The 16,638-nt window shown below is 47.1% G+C and overlaps 1 protein-coding gene across 6 annotated transcripts in view; it reads left to right on the forward strand.

Annotated features, from left to right (window-relative positions):
* TSHB (thyroid stimulating hormone subunit beta) overlaps nucleotides 1–16,638 on the forward strand; it is a 264,528-nt gene that overhangs the window by 164,621 nt on the left and 83,269 nt on the right. Inside the window, exon 1 of one of the 6 annotated variants that reach the window (XM_069761711.1) lies at nucleotides 6,650–6,749. The exons of the other annotated variants lie outside the window; for them this stretch is intronic. Within the exon in view, the coding sequence (XP_069617812.1) occupies nucleotides 6,709–6,749 (41 nt within the window). The 5' untranslated portion in view covers nucleotides 6,650–6,708. Of the gene's footprint in view, nucleotides 1–6,649; nucleotides 6,750–16,638 lie in introns of those variants that run through there. 6 annotated transcript variants of the gene reach the window in all.

A 16,638-nucleotide genomic window follows, 5' to 3' on the forward strand; every position in this document is an offset into this window, starting at 1 on the left:
ATCCCTTCCGCATACGACTCCTCCTGTTCCTCCTCCTCTTGTTCCACCACCTGACTCCGAACACTGTGTAAGGTGTGCTCCAGCATGTAAATCACCTGAATGGTAATGCTAATAATGGCATCGTCAGTGCTAAACATCTTCGTTGCTATTTCAAAACTGTGCAGAAGGGTGCATAGGTCCCTGATCTGAGACCACTCCTGCAGCGTGATTTGCCCCACCTCTTGATCTCGTTGGCCCAGGCTATACATCATAACGTATTGCACCAGGGCTCGTCAGTGCTGCCACAGTTGCTGCAACATGTGCAGAGTTGAATTCCACCGTGTGGGCACATCACATTTCAGTCGGTGAACTGGCAGGCCCAACGACTTCTGTGGAGATGCAAGTCGTCGAGCTGCGGGATGCAAACAGCGGAAGTGAGCACACAGCGACCGTGCCCTCTGCAGAAGCCCATCTAGTCCGGGATAGTGGGATAAAAATTGCTGGAAAACCAGGTTCAAAACGTGAGCCATACAAGGCACGTGTGTGACATTGCCCCGGCGAAGGGCCGCACCCAGGTTTGCAGCATTGTCGCACACAGCCTTCCCTGGCTGCAGGTTGAGTGGAGACAACCATTGATGGAACTCAGTCTCCAGAGCTGACCACAACTCCTCAGCTGTGTGACTCACATTTCCCAGACATTTCAATGTAAACACTGCCTGATGCCGTTGAGCCCTGGTGACAGCATAGTGAGGAGGTGTGCAGGATTCCTTCTGCGCAGTTACAACGCGGATGACATTACCAGACAGGCTTTGGGTGCAGGTGGAGGACCGAGAGGAGGTTGAGGAGGCAGAAGCAGTGGAGGAACTTCTAGATACAGATGATCGACAAGCAACTCGTGGGGACTGCAAGACTTGGACAGCAGCCCCTTCTCCTGATGTCGCCGTAGTTACCCAGTGCCCAGTCACCGACATGTAACACCCCTGTCCATGTCTACTCATCCAAGTGTCTGTAGTGAAATGCACCCTGTCACACACAGAGTTTCTCAAAGAAGCGGTGATGTTGTGTGCAACATGCTGGTGTAGTGCAGGCACAGTTTTTTTTTAGAAGTAGTGGCGACTGGGCATCTGGTACTGGGGCACTGCGACGGACATAAGGTCTCGAAAAACCTCTGTATCCACCAGGCGGAAAGGCAACATTTCTGTAGCCAACAGCTTGCAGATGGAGAAATTCAACCTCTTGGCTTTGTCATGGCTAGAAGGAAATGGTCTTTTACTTGTCCAGATCTGAGGGACTGAGGGCTGGCTGCTGTGCTTAGACGGAGTTGAGTAGGGTGTCACCGGCAAACTGCTGGTCTGTGAGGGAGGTGCAGGCGGAGATGTTATGTTGCCTTGATCAAACTGTGGTATCATTTTACACCCAGGAGCTCTGCTGATGCAACTGTGCTCGTGGCTGTAAAAACCCGGGGCATGAATGGAATGCAGGGGAATGACCTGTAGTTATCTTGAGTCGCGGTGATGCGCCCTCTGCTGGATGTCCTCATATGAACTCGAGCGTGGGAAAATATTCTGAAAAGTTCCCAGGCTCGAGTTCATATGAGGACATCCAGCAGAGGGTGCACCACCGCGACTCAAGGTAACTACAGGTCATTCCCCTGCATTCCATTCATTCCCCGAGTTTTTACAGGCAGGGGCGGCTGCATTAGGCTTCTGCTTGTAAAATTAGTTATCCCCTTCAGATGGATTTACAGCGTGGGACATGACTGATCGATGGAAGGTATGGCATATTGTTGTTTGTTTTGTTTAACTTTGTTTCAGGTGACAAGGGTCTTCAGGTGGATTAAAAGTATAATAAAATATTAAAACAACCCGTGTCTTTATTTCATTAAAATACTTTGTAATAATGTGTGTGTTTTATTAACCATTTCATACTATTGGATTAATAATGGATAGGTGTCAAAATTGACGCCTCTCCATTATTAATCTGGTTTAATGTCACCTTACAATAGCAAGGTGACATTAACCCTTCATTACCTCATATCCCACTGCTACACGGGAATGGGAAGACAGAGGCTAAGTACCAGAATAGGCGCATCTTCCAGATGTGCCTTTTCTGAGGTGGCTGGGGGAAGATGTTTTTAGCCAGGGGGGGCCAATAACCATGGACCCTCTCCAGGCTATTAATATCTGCCCTCAGTCACTGGCTTTCCCACTCTGGCGGAAAAAATTGCGCGGGAGCCCACGCCAATTTTTTCAGCGATTTAACCCTTTAATTTAATAGCTAGAGACACCAAATTTTACACACATACACTTCTAACATTACTAAAGAGGAATATGTAATAAAATAAGGGATATGAGATGGTTTACTGTATGTAAACCATGTCTCATATCATGTCGGGTTTTGGAAGGAGATAGCAAAAGCCGGCAATTGAATTACCGGCTTTTCTGCTATCTAGCGCTGTATGTATATATATATATACAGTACAGACCAAAAGTATGGACACACCTTCTCATTTCAAGATTTTTCTGTATTTTCAGGACTATGAAAATTGTACATTCACACTGAAGGCATCAAAACTATGCATTAACACATGTGGAATTATATACTTAACAAAAAAGTGTGAAACAACCGAAATTATGTCTTATATTCTAGGTTCTTCAGAGTAGCCACCTTTTGCTTTGATGACTACTTTGTACACTCTTGGCATTCTCTTGATGAGCTTCAAGAGGTAGTCACCGGAAATGGTCTTCCAACAATATCTAAAGGGACTCTGTCACCTGAATTTGGAGGGAACAAACTTCAGCCATAGGGGCAGGCATGTACTACGGAGGACAGAGAATGAACTTCAATCCAATATTGCAGCCAGCATGCAGCCATCGGGTAAGGAAAGGGTGAATCAAACACCCGAAAACCCCGCCTCCATGGCTGAAGATTGTTCCCTCCAAATTCAGGTGACAGAGTCCCTTTAAGGAGTTCCCAGAGATGCTTAGCACTTAGGCCCTTTTGCCTTCACACTGCTGTCCAGCTCACCCGAAACCATCTCGATTGGGTTCAGGTCTGGTGACTTTGGAGGCCACGTCATCTGGCATAGCACCCCATCACTCTCCTTCTTGGTCAAATAGCCCTTACACAGCCTGAAAGTGTGTTTGAGGTCATTGTCCTGTTGAAAAATAAATGATGGTCCAACTAAACGCAAACCGGATGGAATAGCATGCCGCTGCAAGATGCTGTGGTAGCCATGCTAGTTCAGAATGCCTTCAATTTTGAATAAATCCCCAACAGTGTCACCAGCAAAGCACCCCCACACCATCACACCTCCTCCTCCATGCTTCACGGTAGGAACCAGGCATGTAGAGTCCATCCGTTCACCTTTTCTGCGTCTCACAAAGACACGGTGGTTGGAACCAAAGTTCTCAAATTTGGACTCATCAGACCAAAGCACAGATTTCCACTGGTCTAATGTCCATTCCTTGTGTTCTTTAGCCCAAACAAGTCTCTTCTGCTTGTTGCCTGTCCTTAGCAGTGGTTTCCTAGCAGCTGTTTTACCATGAAGGCCTGCTGCACAAAGTCTCCTCTTAACAGTTGTTGTAGAGATGTCTGCTGCTAGAACGCTGTGTGGTATTGACCTGGTCTCTAATCTGAGCTGCTGTTAACCTGCGATTTCTGAGGCTGGTGGCTCGGATAAACTTATCCTCAGAAGCAGAGGTGACTCTTGGTCTGCCTTTCCTGGGGCAGTCCTCATGTGAGCCAGTTTCTTTGTAGCGCTTGATGGTTTTTGCAACTTCACTTGGGGACACTTTCAAAGTTTTCCCAATTTTTCAGACTGACTGACCTTCATTTCTTAAAGTAATGATGGCCACTCGTTTTTCTTTACTTAGCTGCTTTTTTCTTGCCATAATACAAATTCTAACAGTCTATTCAGTAGGACTATCAGTTGTGTATCCACCAGACTTCTGCACAACACAACTGATGGTCCCAACCCCATTTATATGGCAAGAAATCCCATTTATTAAACCTGACAGGGCACACCTGTGATTTGAAAACCATTCCCGGTGACTACCTCTTGAAGCTCATCAAGAGAATGCCAAGAGTGTGCAAAGCAGTCATCAAAGCAAAAGGTGACTACTTTGAAGAACCTAGAATATAAGACATAATTTCAGTTGTTTCACACTTTTTTGTTAAGTATATAATTCCACATGTGTTAATTCATAGTTTTGATGCCTTCAGTGTGAATGTACAATTTTCATAGTCATGAAAATACAGAAAAATCTTTAAATGAGAAGGTGTGTCCAAACTTTTGGCCTGTACTGTATATATAGACAGTATATATGTTTGAACGAATATTTGAGCCCATGGTCCGTTTTGCAAGCCTGCGAGAAAATCTCGCAGTACAGATGCCATACGGATTACATACGGAGGATGACATGCGCAAAATACGCTGACACACCCTGCCTACGGATGACATACGGATCACTATTTTGGGGACATTTCTGCGTATTACGGCTGTAAAAAACGGACCATATTTTCATACGCTGAGTGTGACACCGGCCTTAGTCTGCATAACGCCCACAGCAGCAGCGGTGCCATCTAACACTAAGCTGCAGCAGTGAGGAAATGGTGGCGACGGGGCAAATGGCTGGTTCTTATAGGGCAAGGACATGTGACATACACAGCCAATGACACAGGCCCTTGCTTGTGTGCATCACATGCACATTGCTGTGTGTGTGTGCACTGCTGATAGGCTGAGAGACTGCACTGCCCCACTGTAAATGCGGGAGAGAAAAAGAAAATCGAGGTCGGCGTTATTTCAGCACAGATCTATTCCCCGCCCACCATACACTGAAACAGTCTATTAACAATGATAAACAGTTTTAATGTGCAAATCATGCTGGCTTTTGGTGAATGAACAGTTATCGAACAGAAACTCGAACAGCCGAATTTTAAGCAAATTGTTCGGGTTCATCGAATGACTCGAACACCGCCTAAAACAGCTCGAATTTGAAATTGGCGAACAGCTCGACTCGAACACCGCTCATCTCTAGTGATGAGCGAATATACTCGTTGCTCGGGTTTTCCCGAGCATGCTCGGGTGATCTCCGAGTATTTGTTAGTGTTCGGAGATTTTGTTTTTGCTGATTCTGCTGCTTGATTTACAGCTACTAGCCAGCCTAAGTACATGTGGGGGTTACCTGGTTGCTAGGGAATCCCCACATGTAATCAAGCTGTCTAGTAGTCGCAAATCATCTAGCTGTGGCAAGGAAAGCTAAATCTCCAAACACTAACAAATACTCGGAGACCCCCCGAGCGTGCTCGGGAAAACCCGATCAACGAGTATATTCACTCATCACTAATGAGCACTTTATATATGTGTGTGTCATGTTGTTATATGTTTATATCCGGGGTCGATATACTTTTATAATGAAATAATAAAGGTACATTTTTAGACTTTTAATGTTTTTTAGAACATTTTGTTTAGTTTTTACTTGCTTCAATAGTCCCCATGGGAGACTAGAAGCTGTGATCATCTGCTCCCTTGTACTACATACGGCCCGAGGGAAGGTCCCCAGAGTCCTTAATGTCCGGGCGGCAGCCACATCCTGCTGGCCCTTGAACTCCAAGTGCACGGCACGCAGCGTTCATCACAGAATGCTGCCTGCCCTGCACATGAATGATGTCATTGGGGTGGGCGGGGTTAGCAACAGGGTGGACAGGGTTAGCACCAGGGTGGGCGGGGTTAGCACCAAATGCTCTCCTGTCTTCCTGTTTCTGAAGAGGAGCTGCTGCCTGCCAGAGAGTCCAGAGCGATCCCTGTGCTGGCAGCGCTGTGTCTGCAGGTGATCTGTGTCCCTAAGCTATGTGCCCACTGTGATTTATGTGCCCCAATATGATCACTTTGCTCCCCAACTATAAGCCCCCTGTGATCTCCATGCCTCCCAGCCAATGCCGGCCCAGGTTTTTGAGGGCCCCGGGCGAAAGAGTCTCACTGGGCCCCCCCTTTAACACATACCACGATTCATGATGCACAGATACAGCAGAGAAATATAGGTATAGTCCAATGCCAGATTTCACTTCTTACATGAGTGATAGCTATTGCAAATTCTACAAGACCATACAGTAGAGGGGCTTTATATGAGTCAACCCCTTATATGCCAATTATGCGAGAGCGATGCGCGAGCCTTGTATTGCATCACCTGAAACGTCCGTATTTCTATGCAGCTGCACACTCCTGTCCAAACAACGGGCAGCTGTGCAGGGTGAAGTGATGCATGGCTCTCTGATTGGAACTCCGAGTCCGACCTAATATATAGTAATGATTGGTCACTTAGTCACTTACTAGTCCACGTGTGTGTTCTGGAAAATAAGCCTGATAATGGCGTTTCTGCACCGTGTCACTCTTGGAGTAGGTGACATGTAGATCCTGTGCTTTAGCAGATGGCTAACTCTGGTGATCTAAGGTCCATAGGTCTCAGGGTATCAGTACCCATACCTCCCAACCGTCCCTCATTGTGCGGGACTGCCCCGGATTTGATGCTTGCCCCGTCTGTCCTGCCCGGGACGCAGAGCTTCCCGCAGACAGAACAGTTGAAGCTGCTGCCCCCTTTTGTTAGGCCACGCCCCTTCCCCGTCGGTACGTTCCTGAGTCTTCCAGTGTGCCTCACAGTTCAGAGAGAGGGGACGACATAACACAGCCGAACACAGCCTGGGTGCCAGCGGCAATGTAAGCAGCAGACCATGAGTGGACTGGAGGCTGCTAATGGGACAGATGCAGATCAGTGAGTAGTGGATGTCACAGAGATGACTGACTCCGTCCAGTGCATTGTGGAGGAGGAGCAGCTCCCAGGGAGAGACTGACAACACATCAATGTGGCTGCTTTATTTCCCCAGGCATAAAAGTGCTAATCCCCTATGACAGTCAGTCACTGTATCATCATGTGCTAATTACAAGCTGCAGCTCCGCTTGGTGCACACACGCGGCTGAGGCTCCGCTCGGTACACTTCGTACACAGACACACACGCGGCTCCGCTCGGTGCACCTCGTGTACACACACACACACGCGGCTCCGCTCGGTGCACCTCGTACACACACACGGCTCCGCTCGGTGCACCTCGTACACACACGCGGCTCCGCTCGGTGCACCTCGTACTGTGAAAGGTGTATGGAGCCATATGTATGAGGTGTACGGAGCACAGCCGCGTGTGTACGAGGTGTGCGGAGCAGCATGTGAAAGGTGTACGGAGCGGAGTCGTGTGTAAAAGGTATACGGAGCCATGTGTACGAGGTGTACAGAGCACAGCCGCGTGTGTACAGAGCGGAGCAACATGTGAAAGGTGTACGGAGCGGAGTCGTGTGTACGAGGTATATGGAGCCGTGTGTACGAGGTGTACGGAGCCGTGTGTACGAGGTGTACGGAGCACAGCCGCGTGTGTACGAGGTGTGCGGAGCAGCATGTGAAAGGTGTACGGAGCGGAGTCGTGTGTAAGAGGTATACAGAGCCATGTGTACGAGGTGTACAGAGCACAGCCGCGTGTGTACAGAGCGGAGCAACATGTGAAAGGTGTACGGAGCGGAGTCGTGTGTACGAGGTATATGGAGCCGTGTGTACGAGGTGTACGGAGCCGTGTGTACGAGGTGTACGGAGCACAGCCGCGTGTGTACGAGGTGTGCGGAGCAGCATGTGAAAGGTGTACGGAGCGGAGTCGTGTGTAAGAGGTATACGGAGCCATGTGTACGAGGTGTACAGAGCACAGCCGCGTGTGTACGAGGTGTATGGAGCACAGCCGCGTGTGTACGGAGCGGAGCAGCATGTGAAAGGTGTACAGAGCGGAATCGTGTGTAAGAGGTGTACGGAGCCGTGTGTACGAGGTGTACGGAGCACAGCCGCGTGTGTACGAGGTGTATGGAGCACAGCCGCGTGTGTACGGAGCGGAGCAGCATGTGAAAGGTGTACGGAGCGGAGTCGTGTGTGTAAGAGGTGTGCGGATCAGAGCAGAGTGTGAAAGGTGTATGGAGCGGAGCCACGTGTGTACGAGGTGTACAGTGCTGAGCCACGTGTGTATGAGGTGTACAGAGCAGAGCCATGCGTGCTCAAAGTATACGGAGCGTGTGCAATGTGTATAGAGCGGAGCCGTGTGTGTACGAGGTGTATGGAGCGGAGCCGTGTGTGTAGGAGTAGCTATGTGTGGCCATTATACGGTACAAAGTATCATGTGCGGCCAAAATACAGTATGGATCATGATGTGCGGTCATTATACAGTATGGAGCATCATGTGCGGCCAATATACAGTATGGAGCATCATGTGCGGCCAATATACAGTATGGAGCATCATGTGCGGCCAATATACAGTATGGAGCATCATGTGCGGCCAATATACAGTATGGAGCATCATGTGCGGCTAATATACAGTATGGAGCATCATGTGCGGCAAATATACAGTATGGAGCATCATGTGCGGCCAATATACAGTATGGAGCATCATGTGCGGCTAATATACAGTATGGAGCATCATGTGCGGTCATTATACAGTATGGAGCATCATGTGCGGCCAATATACAGTATGGAGCATCATGTGCGGCCAATATACAGTATGGAGCATCGTGTGCGGCCAATATACAGTATGGAGCATCGTGTGCGGCTATTATACAGTATGGAGCATCATGTGCGGTCTTTATACAGTATGGAGCATCATGTGCGGCCAATATACAGTATGGAGCATCATGTGCGGCCAATATACAGTATGGAGCATCGTGTACGGCCATTATACAGTATGGTGCATCATGTGCGGTCAATATACAGTATGGAGCATCATGTGCGGCCAATATACAGTATGGAGCATCGTGTACGGCCATTATACAGTATGGTGCATCATGTGCGGTCATTATACAGTATGGAGCATCATATGCGGTCATTATACAGTATGGAGCATCATGTGCGGCCATTATACAGTATTGAGCATCATGTGCAGCCATTATACAGTATGGAGCATCATGTGCGGTCATTATACAGTATGGAGCATCATGTGCGGCCATTGTACAGTATGGAGCATCATGTGCAGCCAATATATACAGTACGGAGCATCGTGTGCGGCTATTATACAGTATGGAGCATCATGTGCGGTCATTATACAGTATGGAGCATCATGTGCGGTCATTATACAGTATGGAGCATCATGTGTGGTCATTATACAGTATGGAGCATCATGTGCGGTCATTATACAGTATGGAGCATCATGTGCGGTCATTATACAGTATGGAGCATTATGTGCGGCAATTATAGAGTATGGAGCATCATGTGCGGTCATTATACAGTATGGAGCATCATGTGCGGTCATTATACAGTATGGAGCATCATGTGCGGTCATTATACAGTATGGAGCATTGTGTGCGGCAATTATACAGTATGGAGCACTGTGTGGCCATATTTTTTTGTTTATAATTATTCTTTATGAACAGTTTGATCAGCAGTGCTAAATGGGTGTGGTTGAGACGTGGATATGGGTGTGACTAGTGAATGGGTGTGGTCAGAGGCGTGGCCTAAAATTTGCCGCGGCGCGCGTTGCGCCCCGCAAACTTTGTCCCTCTTTCCCATCTTCAAAAGTTGGGAGGTATGCAGTACCTGTAATATTAGAGGAAAATCAACATTATAGAATACTTTTGGGTTTTCATTAGCTGTAAGCCATAATCTACATTACCAGAAATAAACACTTGAAATAGATCACTATGTTTATAATGACTATATAATATGGAGTTTCATTTTTTGTATTGAGGAACTGAAATAAATTAAACTTTGATGATATTCTAATTTTGTGAGCAGCACCTGTATGCATACAACTTTTCTAAACTAAATTAGTGAAGTTTCAGAAATTCATAAACTGTAGGCACTAGGCACTGCTTCAATATTTGAAGACCCCATGCTGAATATGGATGAGGTGTGCAAGCAGTGTATGGCAGCGGCATCTTTATTGAGCATGCACACTAGTTTTTTATTACAGCAACCTACAAGTGTGCGTTACTTTCCTGTGCAGTGAGAAAGGCACAAAGTCATCACTGTGCAAGGCTAGCATGTGCAGGGCGACCATGTGTAGGGCGAGCATGTCCAGGGCGAGCATGTGCCTGTCCTGTAGCTCCACCACTTCTCCCTGCCAGCAGTGCCACACAGTTACACTGGACACACTAGGGAGAGCAGTGTTTAAAGAGAAATGTATTTTTTAGAAGGATGTCAGATGGTCACTTGATCTGAAGCGCAGGCCATCGGACAACATTAACCCCTTCTCGACCTTTGACACAGCATATGCGTCATGAAAACCCGTGCCAATCCGACCTGTGACGCAGCATATGCGTCATGGCCGGATTGGGCTCCTGCAGGCCGGGTGAAAGGGTTAACTCCAATTTCACCCGGCCTTCAGGGACAGGGGGAGTGGTAGTTTAGCCCAGGGGGGGTGGCTTCAACCCCCCCCCCCCCCCGTGGCTACGATCGCTCTGATTGGCTGTTGAAAGTGAAACTGCCAATCAGAGCGATTTGTAATATTTCACCTAAAAAACTGGTGAAATATTACAATCCAGCCATGGCCGATGCTGCAATATCATCGGTCATGGCTGTGTAATGACCAGAGGTCCGAATAAGATCCAGTGAGTCACAAACCAAGACCAAGGCAGAAATCTCCAACGGTATTTACTCAAAGGCAAAATAATCAAGGTAATATGGAGAATATTAAGACAGATGCACCCCAAAGATACACCAATTCAGCAGCAGCTGAAATCACTGTGCCACTCCAAGGTCTCCTGAGAACTGTGTACTACAACAGACTAGTAAGAAATTTACCTAACAGGCAACTAAAAACAGGAACAAGTGTAAATTGAATGTAGTGTTATTAAGGGAGCCCCTGGAATGGCACATTGAGTATAACTTACACAACTCTAATATAAGATACACCTCTAAAGTAACAACTTAACACTCTGAGCAGAGATACCCGGGTATCTATAACTATGGTACCGTATCCTGAGATGGATTTCCTCTCAGGCAGGAATCCGCACAGGCTGCAGCCAGTTCATATTTTCAGCGCCAATAAGTTACAGCAAACTCCTCTTGTCTTGTCGGCCGATGCCGAGCCCAAATGCCGGGGACTTAGTTAGTGGTCTCACGATGTAGTCTCTGCTTCTGTAGCTCCTAGGAATGCTTCCACGACAATCCGTCCGTCTCTGTATCAGCAGTCTGTCCAGACTTGGTTCTCCACTCAATGCACAGGGAATCCACAGACTTCCAAATTCGTACTGGGTTCTTAGTAAAGTCTCAGTCTTTTGTTAAATAAAGGGTTAACTCCTCTCCAGGAAACGTTAGCCACACAAGTCTCTCACAGAGTTAAACAAAAGGTTAATTCTTCTCCAGGGGAACGTTAGCAACAAAAAGTCTCTCAAAAGCTTCTTTTCCTCCAAAAACACTTGCAGTAAATCCACACACAGTCTCTCTTTAAGATATCACAGCAGCTTCTGCCTTTGCTTCCCGCCTTTTTCTCTCCCAGCTCTCACTTCCAAGTTTCACTTTACACCTCAGACACTAGACCCCACCCAGCAGCACACATTGTCTCTGGGAGTTTTGCACGGTCTGTTCTCTTCTGCAATAGGCAAAAACCACAGGGTCCTAGTGCCCTCTCAGTGGGACTACAGTTCACCCTCTTACAGCTGGAAACACTAATGTGCCCCCACCCCACCCCACCCCACCGATCGCCCCCCCAGCCCTCCGATCTGTGGTCCGCTCCCCTCCGTCCTGTGCGCCGCTCCCCCGTCCTGCTGTCCGCTCCCCCCGTGCTCCAATCCCACCCCCCGTGCTCCAATCCACCCCCCTGCACACCGATTCCACCCCCCCGAACACCTATCCACCCACCCGCACACCGATCCACCCCCCCACACACTGATCCACCCGCCCGCACACCGATCCACCCCCCCCGCACACCGATCCACCCCCCTGCACACCGATCCACCCGCCCGCACACCGATCCACCCGCCCGCACACCGATCCACCCCCCCATGCTCCGATCCACCCCCCCGTGCTTCGACGCCCCCCCGTGCCCTGATCTCCCCCCCCTTATACTTACCGAGCCTCCCGGGGTCCGTCCGTCTTCTTTCCTGGGCGCCGCCGAATCTGACCCCCCCCCCTCTTTGTCCCCCATAGGTAGGGACAATAATAAAATAAAGAATTTTTTTTTCCACTAAGGTTGCAGTTAGAACTAGGGTTAGGGTTAGGGGTAGGGGTAGGGTCAGGGTTAGGGGTAGGGTTAGGGGTAGGGTTAGGGGTAGGCTTAGGGTATGGTATGTGCACACGTATTCTGGTCCTCTGCGGATTTTTCCGCAGCGGATTTGATAAATCCGCAGTGCTAAACCGCTGCGGATTTATGGCGGATTTACCGCGGTTTTTCTGCGCATTTCACTGCAGTTTTACAACTGCGATTTTCTATTGGAGCAGTTGTAAAACCGCTGTGGAATCCGCAGAAAGAAGTGACATGCTGCGGAATGTATACCCCTGCGTTTCCGTGCAGTTTTTCCGCAGCATGTGTACAGCGATTTTTGTTTCCCATAGGTTTACATTGAACTGTAAACTCATGGGAAACTGCTGCGGATCCGCAGCGTTTTCCACAGCGTGTGCACATACCTTTAGAATTAGGCGATGTGCACACGGTGCGGATTCGCAGCAGTTTTCCATGCATTTTACATTACCATGTAAACATATGGAAAACCAAATCCGCTGTGCCCATGGTGCGGAGAATACCGCGCGGAAACGCTGCGTTGTATTTTCCGCAGCATGTCAATTCTTTGTGCGGATTCCGCAGCGTTTTACACCTGATCCTCAATAGGAATCTGCAGGTGAAATCCGCACAAAAAACACTGGAAATCCGCGGTAAATCCGCAGGTAAAACATAGTGCCTTTTACCCGCGGATTTTTCAAAAATAGTGCGGAAAAATCTCACACGAATCCGCAACGTGGGCACATAGCCTTAGGGTTAGGGTTGGGTTGGAATTAGGGTTGTGGTTAGGGTTGTGATTAGGGTTATGGCTACAGTTGGGATTAGGGTTAGGGGTGTGTTGGGATTAGTGTTGGAGATAGAATTGAGGGGTTTCCACTGTTACGGCACATCAGGGGGTCTCCAAACGCAACATGGCGCCACCATTGATTCCAGCCAATCTTTTATTCAAAAAGTCAAATGGTGCTCCCTCCCTTCCGAGCCCCGACATGTGCCCAAACAGTGGTTTACCCCCACATATGGGGTACCAGCATAGTCAGGACAAACTGCGCAACAATTACTGGGGTCCAATTTCTCCTGTTACCCTTGAGAAAAAAAAATTGCTTGCTAAAACATCATTTTTGAGGAAAGAAAAATGATTTTTTTATTTTCACGGCTCTGCGTTGTAAACGTCTGTGAAGCACTTGGGGGTTCAAAGTGCTCACCACATATCTAGATAAGTTCCTTGGGGGGTCTAGTTTACAAAATGGGGTCACTTGTGGGGGGTTTCTACTGTTTAGGCACACCAGGGGCTCTGCAAACGCAACGTGACGCCCGCAGACCATTCCATCAAAGTCTGCATTTCAAAAGTCACTACTTCCCTTCTGAGCCCCGACGTGTGCCCAAACAGTGGTTTACCCCCACACATGGGGAATCAGCGTACTCAGGAGAAACTGGACAACAACTTTTGGGGTCCAATTTCTCCTGTGACCCTTGTGAAAATAAAAAATTCTGGGCTAAAAATTATTTTTGAGGAAAGAAAACGTATTTATTATTTTCACGGCTCTGCATTATAAACTTCTGTGAAGCACTTGGGGGTTGAAAGTGCTCACCACATATCTAGATTAGTTCCTTTCGGGGTCTAGTTTCCAAAATGGGGTCACTTGTGGGGGGTTTCTACTGTTTAGCCACATCAGGGGCTCTGCAAACGCAACATGACGCCCGTAGAGCATTCCATCAAAGTCTGCATTTCAAAACTTCACTACTTCACTTCCGTCCGAGCCCCGGCATGTGCCCAAACAGTAGTTTACCCCCACATATGGGGTATCACCGTACTCAGGAGAAACTGGACAACAAATATTTGGGTCAAATTTCTCCTGTTACCCTTGGGAAAATAAAAAATTGCGGGCTAAAAAATCATTTTTGAGAAAAGAAATTTTTTTTTTTATTTTCATGGCTCTGCGTTATAAACTTCTGTGAAGCACCTGGGGGTTAAAAGTGCTCAGTATGCATCTAGATAAGTTCCTTGGGGGGTCTAGTTTCCAAAATGGGGTCATTTGTGGGGGATCTCCAATGTTTAGGCACACAGGGGCTCTCCAAACGCGACATGGTGTCCGCTAATGATTGGAGCTAATTTTCCATTTAAAAAGCCAAATGGCGTGCCTTCACTTCCGAGCCCTGCCGTGTGCCCAAACAGTGGTTTACCCCCACATATGGGGTATCTGCGTACTCAAGACAAACTGGACAACAAGATTTATGGTCCAATTTCTCCTATTACCATTGGCAAAATAGGAAATTCCAGGCTAAAAAATCATTTTTGAGGAAAGAAAAATTATTTTTTATTTTCATGGCTCTGCGTTATAAACTTCTGTGAAGCACCTGGGGGTTAAAAGTGCTCAGTATGCATCTAGATAAGTTCCTTGGGGGGTCTAGTTTCCAAAATGGGGTCACTTGTGGGGGAGCTCCATTGCATAGGCACACAGGGGCTCTCCAAATGCGACATGGTGTCCGCTAACAATTGGAGCTAATTTTCCATTCAAAAAGTCAAAAGGCGCGCCTTCCCTTCCGAGCCCTGCCGTGTGCCCAAACAGTGGTTTACCCCCACATATGAGGTATCGGCGTACTCGGGAGAAATTGCCCAACAAATTTTATGATCCATTTTATCCTATGTGAAAATGAAAAAATTGAGGCTAAAATAAATTTTTTGTGAAAAAAAAAGTACTTTTTCATATTTACAGATCAATTTGTGAAGCACCTGGGGCTTTAAAGTGCTCACTATGCATCTAGATAAGTTCCTTGGGGCGTCTAGTTTCCAAAATGGGGTCACTTGTGGGGGAGCTCCAATTTTTAGGCACACGGGGGCTCTCCAAATGTGACATGGTGTCCGCTAAAGAGTGCAGCCAATTTTTCACTCAAAAAGTCAAATGGCGCTCGTTCCCTTCCAAGCCCTGCCATGCGCCCAAACAGTGGTTTACCCCCACATATGAAGTATCAGCGTACTCAGGACAAATTAGACAACAACTTTCATGGTTCAGTTTCTCCTTTTACCATTGGGAAAATAAAAAAATTGTTGCTAAAAATCATTTTTGTGACTAAAAAGTTAAATGTTCATTTTTTCCTTCCATGTTGCTTCTGCTGCTGTGAAGCACCTGAAGGGTTAATAAACTTCTTGAATGTGGTTTTGTGCACCTTGATGGGTGTAGTTTTTAGAATGGTGTCAATTTTGGGTATTTTCAGCCATATAGACCCCTCAATCTGACTTCAAATGTGAGGTGGTCCCTAAAAAAAATGGTTTTGTAAATTTCGTTGTAAAAATGAGAAATCGCTGGTCAAATTTTAACCCTTATAACTTCCTTGCAAAAAAAAATTTTGTTTCCAAAATTGTGCCGATGTAAAGTAGACATGTGGGAAATGTTATTTATTAACTATTTTGTGTCACATAACTCTCTGGTTTAACGGAATAAAAATTCAAAATGTGAAAATTGTGAAATTTTCAAAATTTTCGCCAAATTTCCGTTTTTATCACAAATAAATGCAGAATTTATTGACCTAAATTTACCAATAACATGAAGCCCAATATGTCACGAAAAAACAATCTCAGAACCGCTAGGATCCGTTGAAGCGTTCCTGAGTTATTACCTCATAAAGGGACACTGGTCAGAATTGCAAAAAACAGCCAGGTCATTAAGGTCAAAATAGGCTGGGTCATGAAGGGGTTAAGACATGAAGGTCAGTCAGTCCGAAAAATTGGGAGAACTTTGAAAGTGTCCCCAAGTGCAGTTGCAAAAACCATCAAGCGCTACAAAGAAACTGGCTCACATGAGGACCGCCCCAGGAACAGAAGACCAAGAGTCACCTCTGCTTCTGAGGATAAGTTTATTCGAGTAACCAGCCTCAGAAATCACAGGTTAACAGCAGCTCAGATTAGAGACCAGGTCAATGCCACACACAGTTCTAGCAGCAGACACATCTCTACAACAACTGTTAAAAGGAGACTTTGTGCAGTAGGCCTTCATGGTAAAATAGCTGCTAGGAAACCACTTCTAAGGACAGGCAACAAGCAGAAGAGACTTGTTTGGGCTAAAGAACACAAGGAATGGACATTAAACCAGTGGAAATCTGTGCGTTGGTCTGAGTCCAAATTTGAGATCTTTGGTTCCAACCACCGTGTCTTTGTGCGACGCAGAAAAGGTGAACAGATGGACTCTACATGCCTGGTTCCCACCGTGAAGCATGGAGGAGGAGGTGTGATGGTGTGGGTGTGCTTTGCTGGTGACACTGTTGGGGATTTATTCAAAATTGAAGGCATACTGAACCAGCATGGCTACCACAGCATCTTGCAGCGGCATGCTATTCCATCCGGTTTGCGTTTAATTGGACCATCATTTATTTTTCAACAGGACAATGACCCCAAACACACCTCCAGGCTGTGTAAGGGCTAATTGACCA

The sequence above is a fragment of the Ranitomeya imitator genome, chromosome 3 (genome assembly GCF_032444005.1).
Source record: "Ranitomeya imitator isolate aRanImi1 chromosome 3, aRanImi1.pri, whole genome shotgun sequence".
Taxonomy (NCBI): Eukaryota; Metazoa; Chordata; class Amphibia; order Anura; family Dendrobatidae; genus Ranitomeya; species Ranitomeya imitator.